The sequence below is a fragment of the Raphanus sativus genome, chromosome 4 (genome assembly GCF_000801105.2).
Source record: "Raphanus sativus cultivar WK10039 chromosome 4, ASM80110v3, whole genome shotgun sequence".
In the NCBI taxonomy this organism is placed as follows: Eukaryota; Viridiplantae; Streptophyta; class Magnoliopsida; order Brassicales; family Brassicaceae; genus Raphanus; species Raphanus sativus.
The window spans coordinates 12,408,892-12,423,566 of NC_079514.1; the positions used below are offsets into that span (position 1 = coordinate 12,408,892).

At 37.0% G+C, this 14,675-nt stretch overlaps 5 protein-coding genes and 1 non-coding gene across 15 annotated transcripts; 4 read left to right on the forward strand and 2 right to left on the reverse strand.

The window, feature by feature from the left end:
- Positions 1-155: 155 nt before the first annotated feature.
- LOC108829306 (uncharacterized) lies at positions 156-2,044 on the forward strand. The gene is made up of 7 exons (XM_018602972.2): positions 156-420; positions 516-610; positions 695-818; positions 948-1,066; positions 1,157-1,343; positions 1,408-1,551; positions 1,629-2,044. Exons 1-7 carry the CDS (start codon positions 178-180, stop codon positions 1,917-1,919), a joined length of 1,203 nt encoding a protein of 400 aa, XP_018458474.1. The 5' UTR covers positions 156-177; the 3' UTR covers positions 1,920-2,044.
- A 41-nt stretch (positions 2,045-2,085) lies between these two features.
- LOC108854752 (uncharacterized) lies at positions 2,086-5,749 on the reverse strand. 6 transcript variants are annotated; one of them, XM_018628393.2, is made up of 9 exons: positions 5,397-5,749; positions 4,422-4,600; positions 4,256-4,342; positions 3,601-4,159; positions 3,354-3,516; positions 3,095-3,223; positions 2,787-2,981; positions 2,560-2,682; positions 2,086-2,456 (listed from the first exon to the last, which is right to left on the reverse strand). In XM_018628393.2, the coding sequence occupies exons 2-9, from the start codon at positions 4,573-4,575 to the stop codon at positions 2,331-2,333; spliced, it is 1,536 nt and encodes a 511-aa protein (XP_018483895.2). In that variant the 5' UTR covers positions 4,576-4,600; positions 5,397-5,749; the 3' UTR covers positions 2,086-2,330. The 6 variants fall into 6 exon arrangements, with proteins under 6 accessions (XP_018483895.2, XP_018483893.2, XP_018483894.2 ...); XM_018628391.2 differs by having other exon boundaries at positions 3,601-4,162; positions 5,397-5,737; XM_018628392.2 differs by having other exon boundaries at positions 3,601-4,162; positions 4,422-4,603; positions 5,397-5,737.
- A 144-nt stretch (positions 5,750-5,893) lies between these two features.
- LOC108854756 (uncharacterized) lies at positions 5,894-7,133 on the forward strand. The gene is made up of 3 exons (XM_018628399.2): positions 5,894-6,050; positions 6,336-6,637; positions 6,873-7,133. The coding sequence occupies exons 2-3, from the start codon at positions 6,367-6,369 to the stop codon at positions 6,950-6,952; spliced, it is 351 nt and encodes a 116-aa protein (XP_018483901.1). The 5' UTR covers positions 5,894-6,050; positions 6,336-6,366; the 3' UTR covers positions 6,953-7,133.
- A 912-nt stretch (positions 7,134-8,045) lies between these two features.
- LOC108848382 (SNF1-related protein kinase catalytic subunit alpha KIN11-like) lies at positions 8,046-11,949 on the forward strand. Its single transcript, XM_057009879.1, has 11 exons — positions 8,046-8,202; positions 8,446-8,662; positions 8,754-8,938; positions 9,019-9,201; positions 9,280-9,411; positions 9,492-9,677; positions 9,747-9,836; positions 9,927-10,010; positions 10,107-10,241; positions 10,398-10,607; positions 10,822-11,949. Exons 2-11 carry the CDS (start codon positions 8,455-8,457, stop codon positions 10,933-10,935), a joined length of 1,527 nt encoding a protein of 508 aa, XP_056865859.1. The 5' UTR covers positions 8,046-8,202; positions 8,446-8,454; the 3' UTR covers positions 10,936-11,949.
- A 1,200-nt stretch (positions 11,950-13,149) lies between these two features.
- Positions 13,150-14,314, forward strand: LOC108854873 (kxDL motif-containing protein LO9-177). 5 transcript variants are annotated; one of them, XM_018628542.2, is made up of 4 exons: positions 13,150-13,299; positions 13,437-13,595; positions 13,694-13,846; positions 13,923-14,314. In XM_018628542.2, exons 2-4 carry the CDS (start codon positions 13,492-13,494, stop codon positions 14,029-14,031), a joined length of 366 nt encoding a protein of 121 aa, XP_018484044.1. In that variant the 5' UTR covers positions 13,150-13,299; positions 13,437-13,491; the 3' UTR covers positions 14,032-14,314. The 5 variants fall into 5 exon arrangements, with proteins under 5 accessions (XP_018484044.1, XP_018484045.1, XP_018484043.1 ...); XM_018628543.2 differs by having other exon boundaries at positions 13,161-13,299; positions 13,489-13,595; XM_018628541.2 differs by having other exon boundaries at positions 13,166-13,299; positions 13,367-13,595.
- A 181-nt stretch (positions 14,315-14,495) lies between these two features.
- On the reverse strand, positions 14,496-14,567 carry TRNAP-AGG (transfer RNA proline (anticodon AGG)). The gene has a single exon. It is a non-coding gene; the product is annotated as a tRNA-Pro (tRNA).
- Between the last annotated feature and the right edge of the window lie 108 nt (positions 14,568-14,675).

Genomic DNA, 14,675 nt, shown 5'->3' on the forward strand with positions numbered 1-14,675 from the left:
TCTTTGTGAGGCTATGGAAAAAAGGATTAGCTCTACAAACAAACATCATGCTGTGTCGATTCAACATAACAGAACTACACGCTGTCTTTTAAGTAAGAAACGCCACGCAGTGTGCTTTATTGATAAGATAACATCACTCTCTCACGATCCTCTGTTTCTCCTCTGTTTTGTTTTTCAATGGCTACTGCTTGGGTCACTTGCTCACTTCTCCTCTCTCCACTAAACAAACAACCCACACGATTAAAACTCCCGAACCCAAACACCCTTCCTTTACGCTCTCCATATGGAACCAGAAGCCTTTCCATCAAGTCCATGGCGGTCCAAGAAGACGACAAAAGAACGAGCGAGGAGTCAATGAGCATTGACAACTTACGCGGATTCGTCGACCTCAACGTCGGAAAATGGACCGGCTCCTTCCACGTACGTATATAAAAACCCTAACTTTGATTCTTCTGGGTTTGTTTGTTTGCTAGTTTTACGTGACAAAGCTCCTTCCTTTTTATTTTTTGGGGCAGCAATTTGATGGAGATGGGAATCTCTTGCATAAGATTGACACTCGGCTCTCTGCTAGTTCGTATGGAGAAGATGAGCTCATTAGCCTTAATCAATCGTATGTGCTAAGATAAAAGACAAATCTTTGTTATTTGCATTGATGGGAACTAAGTAAAGTTGTGAACTTTTAAATGATGTGTAGGTTATATATAAAGCAGGCAACATCAGGCACTTCAGTTGTTGAAGAAGAGGAAGAAGAGGAAGCTGAGTGGGTAGAATACAAAATCAAAGAGACCAATATGTTCACTGTCGACAAGTATCAACAGGTGAGACTTGTTATGTTGTCTTGTCTCTATCATAATGCTACAAGTTTTGAGTTTGTTTTTGTCTCTTAGGGATTTTCATTTAGTTGTTTTTGACTTTGTTGACTCTTTCTCATCATCAGTAGTCTGCAGATTGGATTCTTCCCCAAGGAGAGAGCATTTTCACTGAGGTATCAGACCGCTGGAATGTTGGATACCACGTTAAGGCAAGGCGTTCTCGGAGAAGATGACACTGGAGAAGAATCACCCAGGTTTTGGTTTGTATATTCTTTATGAAACATGCATGAGTGAGTAGTGGACTGTGATAAATAAGCTTTGTTATAACGATTGTTTTTTTTCAGGTTTCTCAAGCTTCCATCTCGGCGTCCTGCCTTAGTATGTGAGAACTGCTTGTATTCTAATCAGACGGATAGAAGAGCTAGAGCCTTTCACATCATGGATCCTAAAGGCGTTCTTGAAATGCTTATTGTGTTCCTCGAGGAGAGAGGGCTAGAGAATCTCCTTCATCCAGTCCTCGATGATTCTCAGGTTATTTCTTGTCTAAGCAAATAGTGTCCTTATATGATTGCATTATATTCAAATTATGTTGCAGGGTGATGGAGAAAGAATCACCCCATTTCTCGGTACTTGGAAAGGTCGTTCAATAACAAAACGAAGTGGTGTCTACGGATCAACACTATCCGAAGCCGATACTGTTGCTGTTCTTGACATTAATGACCAAGGTCAAGTAGTCCAGGTATACGATTATTCAACATAGAAGATTGAAACCTTAATAATGTATTCTGACCTTGTAAGGGTTTTGATGTCAATCAGGATATTTCCTCGACGTCCGATGTGAAAAACGTGACGACAAATGTGCACTGGGTGGGTGAAATGTCGAAGAACTTGGTTACATTCGCGGAAGGTTACCAGATGACGCTGTTACCAGGTGGTATGTACATGGGATGTCCCTGTGACGTGGCAAAGAGCGTTGCTGAGTTGAAGTCATTCCATTTAGAGTTCTGCTGGCTTGAATCTTCAGGGTCAAGACAGAGACTCGTACGCACATATGACCATGAAGGTTTGGCTGTCTCATCTACTTATTTTTCTGAGACCAAAGTGTGAGTTTTCTTCTATGTTACTATGATCATATATGTTCTTGTACTGTCGTTTTATAGTGTCTTACACACACTGTATAATCATCAGAAGTGATAATAATGTATAATCATTGTGACTCATTGTCAAATCAACTCTTAAAAGTTCAAAGTTAGAGAAGTGTAACACAGAGATAAATATCATAAGAATAACATTGAGGTAACAGAGTACAAAGTTACAACAGAAAGGCCAAACTCCAGAAGATGAACTTCAAAGAGTTTTGCATTATGAACGTTTTTTACATATATAAGTTATAGCATAAATAAATAAAACAGAAATAGAGATGTCCACATAATTTGGAAATATACAGTATTTTGATGAATTAACACACTTTTATTATTTGGTTTCTTCATCCAAAGGAGTAGTACAAGATGATAATGCTTACACCAGAGTTTCCCCTTCATCAGGGATTAGTAGCATTGGTATTTGACCACGGTCAACGAAGTCAATCTGGCTCAGCCTCAGACAACACAGGACTTGTTCCGGCAGCTCTTCTGGTTTTTGAGCCTGTTTTTCATGATAGAAAACAAATGTTTAAATCATGTTATTATAACAAGAACAAATGACCCTCTAGTACACATATACATTGTATGAAACTTTTGCTCATTACCTGGATGGCTAAACCGAGATCAAGAATTCCATTCTTCAGACGATCTCTGAATGCTTCAAGTCCTTTCCTTGATATGTAGCTGAACCGATGGACATCCAAATCAATCTCAAAGTAGTTTGGACCCTGTGGAGAGATTTAAAAAAAAAAACAAGCAAATCTTAATCAGCTGCCAAAAGCCTGACTTCTTCTTCTGTTGTGTGTTTAAGAGGTTAGTGCGGTGCTAAAACCTTAAAGAAGTTGTGTTGAGGACGAGAAAGGACAGGCTTTTCATTGTAAGCCTGTACAAGCTTCTTCTCAGTCGAGCCTAGAGCTAGGTCTTCGGGGTTAACAAGTCCAGCCACGATCTTAAGCCTTTCACGGAAAGCAACAGTGCTGTCTTTCGCAAACCCTTTCACCTTCTCCGTCTCATCATCCACAAGTTTCTGTTTTGATTCAGAGACAATAAAACAAAACAAAACAAACAAAACCCTGGTAAGAGATCAATCACAGAGATGTGAGAGTTATTATTATAATAAAGGGATTCTTTCAACGCTACCTTGATGCTGTCCTGATACTGCTGAGAGGTTTCTTTTTCGAAATTTTCTTGTAATTTAAAGTAAAGTACAATGCTCATGCCTTCTCCATCACTATCTCCAAGGAACATTGCAGCAGGATAGGTTGGTAACTGCCATTAAACACAAAGGTCAGGATCATTTACACATATATGCATATCAAAAACGGCTATTCACATGCAAATGCAAACTTTGTGTCAAAACCAAAGACGAAAAAGCCATTGAAATCTCAGTGGTGGTTACCTGAATGTTGACAACGAGAAGAGCAGGGAGCTTTGCCTCGGTTTTGATGTTTGGAAGCTCGATGTGTTGAGCGATATGATCAATCTTCTTTGGACAGACAAACAAATCAACGCCAATAGGAGTGTAAGCACATTGATTTGGAGCTGGGGATTTCTTTTTGTCTCTGCAAACATCATTCTCCAACAGTTAACAGACAAAACAGTTTCTAAAGAAAAAGATACACACAACAGAGTGGTGAAAGGTGTACTTGAAATAGGTTTCTCCACGGAGTTTAAAAGTTGAAGGTGGTATCTCACACCAGCTTCCACTGGACTGCTTCTCTCTGGCAGAGCAAGGAATGGTAAAACCCGCTTTAGGACGGTACAACAACTTACGCTGCTCCGTAACTTCCTCACCATCGCATGATCTTCTCTTGAAAGAAAGCCGGTATACCGCAGACTTTCGCTTCTGAGATGAGGGAGAGTTTAGAGTCTTGTCGTTGAAACTAACCGTCGGCATCAACCTGCTCAGGCTGGATTTCAGGGTTTTCTCCTGAGAGCTCCGTTTCTGATCCTTCAAGCCTTTGAAGCTTGCATGGTTCAATAGGTTCTTCTTGTTGTTTCCAGCGATGACAGAGAGACCACTAGGATCCTTGTACACGCCTTTGCCCACGAACTTCTCGGGTTTACTCTTGTCTATCTTCAAGTAACTCTCATGGTACTCTTCGTACTTCCCTTTCCCATCCACAATGCAGGAAGAAGATTCAAACTGAACTACTTGACCATTTGGGATGTTACCGGTCGCACCTCTCGGTGATGATACGTTATCTGCTGAGAGAGAGAGATGTCAAAAAAGATTTAGATCCGTATCTACATTAGCAAAACTGGTTCTCTATCTTATGCAGATTAGATTGACATTTTTACCTTCAGGTAGGCTGACGAAGTCCTCATCCTCATCAGAATCAAGAACACTGACAGAGTCAAACCATGCATCATCTTGCGAGGTAGCTGCTGCAACACAAATGAGTATTCAGATGATCTAACAGCCATAACAAGATTTAAGTTTGCAGATAAACCGAAAGACTCTTACCAAAAGAAACTCGGCTGCCAACGTCACTGAGCCTTCTAACATTTGAATGAGGAACGATGTCAGATACTTTAGAGAAGTGTTTGGAAGACCTGCGACGGCCTTTACGGCGAGGCCGCCTAATCCCTCTTGAATGGGTTGACACACATCCACCCATTGTTTTATATAATTTTCTTTAGATCCTGCTTCAAGAAAGAAAGAAAATGTAAATGGGTGGAGGATTAGAAAGGAAAAAAAGAACTCATGAAAAGGGCAATGCTTCTAACATATCTGCATCATTAAAAAAAAAAAACACAGGTTGATAGCTAATAAGCAGATACATCCCTCACATACAGAAACTAGTTGTCACTTTCTGTCTTTATTAACAACATTGGGACCAAGCAAGTTAAGAAAAAATATCAATTACCAAGTCAATACAAAATCTCTAAACTAATAAAATATTAGTAGCCAGCTCAAAAAAGTGTTACATGATTTATTTAAAACAATTATAAGAGGAAGTGGGGAACAACATCATGTATCAACAAATCTCATTATTGGATTATACTACTAATAGAGAAAAATCTCAAAAAAAAAACATAAAAACTAAAACTTTATTTTTTTGGTCATGGATTCACCAGGGTAGGTTGTTTTGGAGCAAACCACATGATTATTACATTGTAAAAGAATCAAAACTGTCATGTTAAAAAGCTCTATAGACAGAGAAGATATTAATTCCAATCACTAAGAACAATGTTTTCGCCGAGAGTTAGAAACAGACAAAACATATGATAATAAACGTCAACATCGATCAGGATGAAATAGAATTGTTAAATATTCAAAAAAAAAGAAAAAAAAAAGCCAATTTTTTTGTTCTCCTAAAGAACACATTGCATGCAAAACTGTAAAGATCATGATCGATCTGTAGCTCTTACATAAGAACAGATCCAAAAGAGAAGAATGTACGGGAAAAAAGGTTCGAAACTGATGAGATTATTATACCTGAAAAAAGGAAACATGATAAAGGGGGGGGGGGGGGGGGGGGGGGATCTCCTTTTGTTGTTGTTGTTGTTTTTTTTTTAATCTGTAGATAAAAAAGGGGAAGAATCTTCCCGTAAGTAAGTTGCAGAGATTCTAATAATCTCAGAAGAAGAAGAACCCAGGAAGGGAAGGGAAAGGAAGATAAGGCGAATTAGATTTAAAACCCGAAGATATCGGATCCGGGCACGGGCACCAATGACACACACACAAAAAAAAAAAAAAAATCTTCCCTTTTGGCCTTCCCTTGTCCTCTCTCAACACTAGTTTCTCTCTAAAGGAAGAGAGAGCAGGAAAGAGAGATTGCTTTTGGGCTTAAATTGCAATTATTGATTGTTAAAAACTATTTAAGGGCTAGCTCAGACAGATCTCTCAGTTAATTATAAAATTTCCCGCCCGCAGTAAATAAGATTAAAACGAAATAAAGTTAGGGTTAAACACGTAAATTTCGCAAAAGATAAGGGACTGTAATTTAAACAAAAAAAAGTATGACTCGCGAAACGCGTCGTCGCACGATCGATAGAGACGAAGAAGAACATATGCGACGCGTCAAAAGTAGATCCGGATCCCTTCTACTTCCATCTCAAATCTTCCCAAAATCGGAATTATTAAGCTCCGGTAAGTTGTCCGTTCTCTCCACAATAGTAGTTATCAGGTATTTTTTGAGCCGTTAAGCTTCTCAATCTCGGAACCGGTTTTGTGTTAACCGGTAAATTTGCGTGTGGACTTACGTAATATTGATTCAGCTTGTTTAGACTTTGTTTAGGGTTGTTTTGTGCCTACTCTAATGGAATTTTGATCCATCGTTGCTTAAAAGCAATCGTTATAAGCTAATATACATTTTCCTTTTTTTTGTAAATCGTAATCTTGAATGCTTAATGATGCTAATGTGTTGTGAAATAGGGAAGGGCTTAATAATATATACTGATTAGGAATGGCGTCAAGGAGAAGTGTACGGTATGCTCAGCTTCCAGGAGAAGATGATGGTGGTGGTGGAAGGAGAGATTTTGATCCTCGTTTTGATTATACACCCAAGGCATTTGATAGAGTGCCATGGAAATCAATAGCATTAGCTCTCTTTCTTCTCTTCCTTGGCTGCTTGCTTCTTCTTTTGGCGGTTTTTATCTTCACCGGTCACATGGAAGGAGATAGCAGCTCTCAGGGTTATGCTCTTCTTCTCCTTGGCTTCCTTACTTTCCTCCCTGGTAAGAGACTTAGTATGGACTTCTTTTTTAAATTCGTTGTGGAAATTGAGTGAGTTTGAATTAAGTAGACATAGCTTGTGTCTCTTTTTGTCTACTGAAATGATATTTTTCTCTTTGTTTGTTCTCTTTTATCCATTTTTTGTAAAATGCTATATGAGTTAAGAGTGGATGTGGCAGTGACTTGTATTCATGGCTTTGACACTTTTTCACAACCGTGTGGCTATCAATCATACAGGGTTCTACGAGACAAGGATTGCGTACTATTCATGGAGAGGAGCTGAAGGGTACCGTTTCGCAGCCATTCCCTCCTACTGACTCTTCCAAGTAGCTGCAATGCATATATATATCTGTGCATAAAAAAGCTGTAGTTTTTTTTCTTTCTTTATTTATTTCTGAGCAAGTCGTATTAGAGAAGTGTGATCCAAAAGAAGGACCAAATAGGCTTTTGAGCTGTTAGATTAAAAGCTTGGATTGTTGTTGATCCAGTTTGTAACCAGCTTTGGTTTTTTTGGACAAAGAAGTTAACTTTGATTAAAAAAAAAAAAAAAAAAAAGTTAACTTTGATAAGATAGACATGTGAAGGTGGTCTGATATCTAGATACATAGTTTACACAAGACATCAAGTTTGTGACAGATATCACCAATGATTAACTAACTGAAATGACAGTACTATATAAAGTGTCTTCTATAAAATGTCTTAAATATCGTCTATTAGTTATCATTAATCGCATATATTTTTAAAGCCCTCAGTATTTACATATTTTTATGTGTAGATCATTTTTTGTGAGACAAAAAACATACTCCTTCCTTTACATCATACCTTATCAGTTAAACATATTTCATACGGTTTAAGAAAGTGATAAAATATATTAATATATATTTATTTTTTTTTTAACGTCTGTATTGCATAAAATCTCAATGGGAAAGAAAACAAATATGGTTTGATCCAACAGAGAATCGGTTTAACACTCAACCTTACAAAAAAGATCTATGAATTATATAGTTATTTAAATAAATATTTATTGGTTAGTTAAAAGGTCAAAAATAAATTATGTATGAAAATTGCAGTAGAAATTTAAAATAACACTTATTTTGAAATAAGAGAAAAAGGAAAAGATAGAAGGACATTTATTAAAAAAAATAAAAATTTATTAAGAAATAGAAGAAGTAGTAAATGGGGTAAAAAAGAAAATGGACCAAAGTTGATCCAAGAATATGAAGTAAATTAGATGCCCTAATTAACTTGATTCATAGAAACCAATAAAGTAATTTTAGAAAGAAGTATAAGAGAATTTGATACGGTAATCCTCCATTAAATGGTGATTGATTAGTAAAGAGATAACATGTAGACTAAAACAGGACTGACTCAGCTTAAAAAGATTACACCCGTAACAAAGAAGAGAGTTACTTTCTCTCTTTATTGTCAATTTAAAAGCTCCACGTTTCTTCTTCTCGCTCGCTCGCTCCCTATATCGTCCAGATTCTCTCTGTAGAGTTTATCACTCCCCTCTTTTGTTTGAATCGTTTCTACTTCGATTCGATTCTGCGATCTACTCGGAAACAAGGTTTAATTTTGACTTTCTTTTTTTGTTAGTTTGTTTGTAAAAAGTTCATAACTTTCTTCTTTTTCTTCTTCTTCTTCTTCTTCTTTTGCTAATACCAAATCGATCAGTTTGTGGTTATTGCCGAGTCATTACAACCAAGTAGTTTTGTCTGGTCTCTTGCTAGTTCATGTTTTTTTTTAAGGTTGTAGGTTTTTTTTGAGCTTTTTGGTAATTGACTTTCTATTTTTTGCCATTTGGGATTAGGAGGAAAAAATGGATCAATCATCAAATAGATTTGGGAGTGGTGGTGGTGGAGGAGGAGGAGTGGAATCAATTTTACCAAACTACAAGCTTGGTAAAACACTTGGCATTGGATCTTTCGGCAAGGTCAAAATCGCTGAGCATCTTCTCACTGGCCACAAGGTTGCTATCAAAATCCTCAATCGCCGCAAGATCAAGAACATGCAAATGGAAGACAAAGGTTACAAAAAAAATAAACTTGCCTTTTTGATCATTATTTTTTTAATCTTTTATTATATATATTCAATGTATGGTTCCTTTCTTCCTTACAGTGAGGAGGGAGATTAAGATTCTCAGGTTGTTTATGCATCCTCATATCATTCGTCAGTATGAAGTCATAGAGACCCCTAGTGACATTTACGTTGTGATGGAGTATGTCAAGTCCGGTGAGCTCTTTGATTATATTGTTGAGAAAGGCAGATTACAAGAGGACGAGGGTCGTAACTTTTTCCAGCAGGTTTTTTCGTCTTTTTCTTTTATCCTTCTCTGAGTTTTTTGAGTTATTGCTAACTGTTTTTGTTTTGTTTACCGGAGCAGATAATATCTGGTGTGGAGTATTGCCACCGCAATATGGTTGTCCACAGAGACTTGAAGCCTGAGAATTTGCTTTTGGACTCGAGGTCCAATATTAAGATTGTTGACTTCGGCCTCAGTAATGTCATGCGTGACGGTCACTTTCTTAAGACCAGCTGTGGTAGCCCCAACTACGCTGCTCCCGAGGTATATTCTTCACTTTTCAGTATATTCTTGTTTCAATCATGATTATCTATCTGAAACTTTTATGTCTTCTTCCTTAAGGTTATATCAGGAAAATTATACGCTGGACCTGAAGTAGATGTATGGAGTTGCGGAGTTATATTGTATGCTCTTCTCTGTGGCACTCTTCCTTTTGATGATGAAAACATTCCCAACCTTTTCAAGAAAATTAAGGTACTATTTTCTCTGTGTCATGTTTATGTCAAGTAAGTAAACCTCGGTGTTTATTTTTCTCTCTCTCTCTCTCTCTCTAGGGTGGGATTTACACACTTCCAAGCCATTTATCGGCTGATGCTAGAGACCTGATCCCAAGGATGCTCGTAGTTGACCCGGTGAAACGAATCACCATTCCTGAGATCCGTCAACACCGTTGGTTCCACACTCATCTCCCTCGTTATCTTGCTGTTTCTCCACCAGATACAGCTGAGCAAGCCAAAAAGGTTTGGTTTTCCACCACCATTTTGGGAAAAAATCAAAAGTAACAACACTTGTCTCATGATTTTGTGCAGATCAATGAGGAAATAGTTCAACAAGTGGTTACCATGGGATTTGACAGAAACCAGGTTATGGAATCTCTTCGCAACAGAGTACAAAACGATGTATGTAGTTTCTCTCTCTACTGTACTGTACTGCTTTTTAAATACTAAAAGAGTTTCCAATAGCTACTTAACTTGCTCCCTTTGTTTCAGGCTACTGTTACGTACTACCTGTTGTTGGACAACCGGTTCCGTGTTACAAGTGGCTATCTTGAATCTGAGTTTCAAGAGACAATAGTATGCTTTTCTCCTACCTAGTAGATAGCTTTCCAACATCTAAAAGCATAATTTCTTTTTTGACATGATATCAATCCCACTGTGTCTGTCTCCTAGGACAATGGTTCCAATCCTATGCAAGCGGCTGCTGCTTCACCTGTCGGCCACTGGGTTCCTACACATATGGATCAGTACGGATTGGGAGCAAGATCACAAGTCCAAGCTGAACGAAAATGGGCTCTTGGACTTCAGGTTTGTTTCTGTCTGAATTTGCAAAACACACACAGTCTAGATATCTGCATCGTTAATTTTGAGCATCTTATAATCCGTTTTCTTTGTTTCTGAGTGACTACTCTCGTACTGAAACTTATATAACCAATCTCTGTTACTGTGGTATTTTGAAAACAGTCCCATGCGCATCCTCGTGATATCATGAATGAAGTATTGAAAGCCCTTCAAGAACTCAATGTGTGTTGGAAGAAGATTGGGCACTACAACATGAAATGCCGATGGGTTCCTGGTTTTTCTGATGGTCAGAATACTATGGAGAACGATCAGAGCATCATTGAGGATGACTGTGCCATGACCTCACTGACCGTCATCAAATTTGAGCTTCAGGTAACTGCAAACTCACTAATCTTAGGAATTATTAGCTCAACTAGACACACGCCAGTTGGTTTGGCAAGGATAGGAACTGAACTGATCAATGGTTAGGACAGAGGCCAGTTCATACTTGAATCAACTGTTGTAGAACAACAGTGTTCACATATATCATTCATTACACACACTTGCAACAATTTTTCTGAATTGAACTTTTTGATTTTTGAAACAGCTATACAAAGCACGCGAAGAGAAGTACTTGCTGGATATACAGAGAGTTAACGGTCCTCAGTTTCTCTTCTTGGATCTATGCGCCGCCTTTCTTACCGAGCTCCGTGTGATCTGAAGCTTTTAACCATTTGTTAAGACATTATTATAATTCATGTTTCACGGTTTGTAATAGTAGAGAAGACGATATAGTATGTGGGGGTGCAGTGTCTTTTTATTTTGCCGGGTTACTTTTATATATTACCTGGATTCCAAGTTAAACTCTCTTCTGTAATAGTTACTATCTTTCCCCCTTTTTGATGGTTTCTAAATGTTTGATCATGTGTACATAAAGCTTGGCTGTTTTCAGGATACACTTGAGTTTCTTTAATCTTGGGGGTTACAAACTCAGTTTATCTCTTTGATCACCATGTCTTGGTGTTATTTTCTAAGAGAGGTTTAGTCTTATTTTGCTAAATCTGGTTGGTTTTATTGTTATATTAATATACCCATATCTTCTTAGTCTTAACCAACATCATATAATCTCTCAACTCTGGCTTTTTCCATACTCTCAAATAGTGCATGTTAGGATGTTACAATAAGACGAGCATTATACTCTGTCGATGTCGTCTTAACTTGTGTTCTTTAGGACTTGCATGTTGCTACTAGTAAAATACAAATCTATCCCCCAACATCTTAAGTTTATAAAACAAATCGCACGATACAACTACTATATAAATACCAAGGTACCATACTAACTCTTGTCATCAATCAAAAATATTTTTTTAAAAAGAAACTCAATATTCGGAGATGAAGTTAACAGCAATAGGACTCGTTGTGATGGTGACAATAGTGATGCAATTGTCTCCGACAATGGCGTGCGATGAGATAGATTTGCTCCCGTGCTTGCTACCGATAATCAATCCTCCACAGCCTCCGACTACAGGCTGTTGCCAAACATTAAGAGATCAGGCGCCTTGTATGTGTTATTTCCTCACAAAGTCCTGGCTTCAGTGGACTATAATATCTCCAAAGGGTCACAAACTTTTCGCAGATTGTAATATTCCCTTTCCTAGTTGTTGAAACTGAACCCTCTCATTAATAAAATATATTTACAAATAAATTACTATTTGTATAACTAAAAGTTTGGATCCATTGTACTTTGTTCATTTCAATGTTGTTGTGATCTGCTATCGCAAATTGCATGTCACAAAATCTTAGCATTTGTTAACACAGAAAGTTTTAATTTTGTTAGCTAAAATTATACTTCCTCCGTTCCTAAATATATGATATTTTAGGTAAAACACGTTTATTAAAAAAATTACTTTTAATCTAAAAAATATTATTAAAATAATAAATTTAAAGCTATTTGACCAATTACAAAATAGAAAAATTAAATTTGATTAGTTACACAGTTTTTGATAAAGTTAAAGTCACCTAGAAATATAAAAACATCTTACATATTGGAACAAAAAAATTATTCTAAACATCTTATATTTAGGAACAGAGAGAATATCAATTACTGAAGGATCAGTTGCACAACAAAAAAAAAGTTGTTGGAACTGAACCCTTCATTCATAAAACATGTTTACAAATAAATTATTGTTTGTATAATTAAAAGTTTGGATTTATTGTACTTTTTTCATTTCAGTGTCGTTGTGATCTGCTATCGCAAATTGTATGTCGCAAAATCTCGAACTGAAATGATCTTCCTTAAGTTTAACGATTAAAATTTTAAATTTCCTGCGTTAATCAATTTGGGATTGGGATCAGGTCTTTATCATGTCATGTCACAATAGAGAGATCACTATCTCCGTATCTTTTTATTCTCTGCATAGAAGTGTTGTTGGGGCTGTGATCCCAAACTCAACACAATGGCACTCTCTCGAGTGAAAGTCGGACGTAGCTATCCCTGATCAATCACTTTTTCTTCGCGGATGACACTATATTCTTCTGTAGAACAAATATATTTTTGTAAATATTCACATTTTCTAAAAAAATATATTTTTGTAGAACAACTAATTCAATTTATTTTATTTTAAAAAAATATATTACACATGTGACATTTTTGTTAGTGAAATTAACTGACATCATTCCTTTAACTAAATTAAATAATATGATAGCTGATGTGATAACTGGAGTATATTTTCACCAAAAAAAATAAATTTTATATCATATTTTAGTAATATAGTTTTTTTACATGGTTATATAAGCTGGGTATGAATCGAGCATATACCGCAGCAATACGTTGAACATGAAATCGTTGTTATCCCTGAAAAAAAAAAACAACAACAAAAACATGACAAAGAAAATGTTGCTTGTAAGTGAGATTTTGAACCGGAAATGTGAATTATCTGAACCGAACCGAATAGAACCATGAGTTCTGAACCTTTTCGAAGCGAGGTCGGATAGAAACCGAATCAAATCTCTTAGCAAAAAACAAAATCTCGCACTTCCTTCCTTCCTTGCTTGCTTCGATCGCTGGGTAGAGAGAGAGAACAAGGTGAGATTCGAATTGGTTTGGTCTGTGCTCAATTGTAACTATTGATCTACAGTGTTTTCTTGATCAGGTGATTCGATTTTAAGATATCAATCGTTTAATCTTATTTGAAAGAAGTTGTCGATCGTTTTGGTTGCTAGGGGGGGACTTTGAATCTGTGCTTTTTTTTTTTTAATTTGAAAAACTCTTGAGACGATGGAAGAACCAATAAGAGAAGCTTCACAACAAGTCTCTGAAGAGTTCAAAACTCTTGTTAATGCACAAGATCTCAATTCTCTCAGACACTTGCAGCACCTCATGTATGTTAAAAAAAATGTCTTTTTATAATCATCATCGTTCGATATGGTTGATGATTATTTGATTCACAACGCTTGCTTGATTATTTGATTTGGTAAAGATTGGGGAGGCTACAGGATAGCAATGCAGTTCTGTCCCATTACAACGAGTTTGCAGAGAACTGCTTCGCTGATGTATCATTGGACTTCTCTAGAAACACTCGTCTTTTGAAATCCATGAAAGCTGACCTCGATTACATCTTCTTGAAACTAAGGTTGTATGATGATTGACTCAACCAAGGACTTGTTTTCTTTATTTCGCGCTCACCGGTCTTTCCTATTATGTTTCAGGAGCATAAAAAGTAAGATTCTGGCTACGTATCCAGACGCATTTCCAGATGAGTCAACCAGTGATGCTTTTGACCGAAGACCTGATCTCGAGCTGCCACTCAGTAACTAAGCATCAGATGTGTTGTATGCTTCTTTCTGGGAATCTCAAAGAACACCATTTTTCTCTTGGTTGCTTCTTCACAGAGAACTCGTTTTTTCTATTTACCTTGATAGGTTTCATCATGTAGTAAAGTACCGGATGTGTTCCTTCGATACTAACGAATTCAAAACTGGCCTTGTTAATTTTTTGTCAAGTATATTAACTCTTGTGTATTTCTCACTGCTTATTTTCTCTTAAGACTCTGCTAATCCCAGTTACTCTGGTCAATGGTATTATATTATAGTCGAGACTTTGTTGACGAAGCTCCTGTTAACCCTTTTGCTTCCTGTTTTCCACTAATTTCATCAGAATCCAGAAATGTAAATTAAGAATCTGAATCACAGTGAGTAAGAAGAGTAAGACAGTCGGTAACAAAAAGCCGATTCTCGTCAGAACAAAACTTTTAAAACATTTAAAAAAATGTAAAAAAAATTGGGGCGTTCCGAGAATTGAACTCGGGACCTCTCGCACCCTAAGCGAGAATCATACCACTAGACCAAACGCCCACTTTGCTATTTGACAATGACCCATATTTACTTCTACTCAAACTCATGTCTCGTTATTCAACAACAATCTGTTGCTATTGCACACGCAGCGAAGCTTAACGAGAAGAA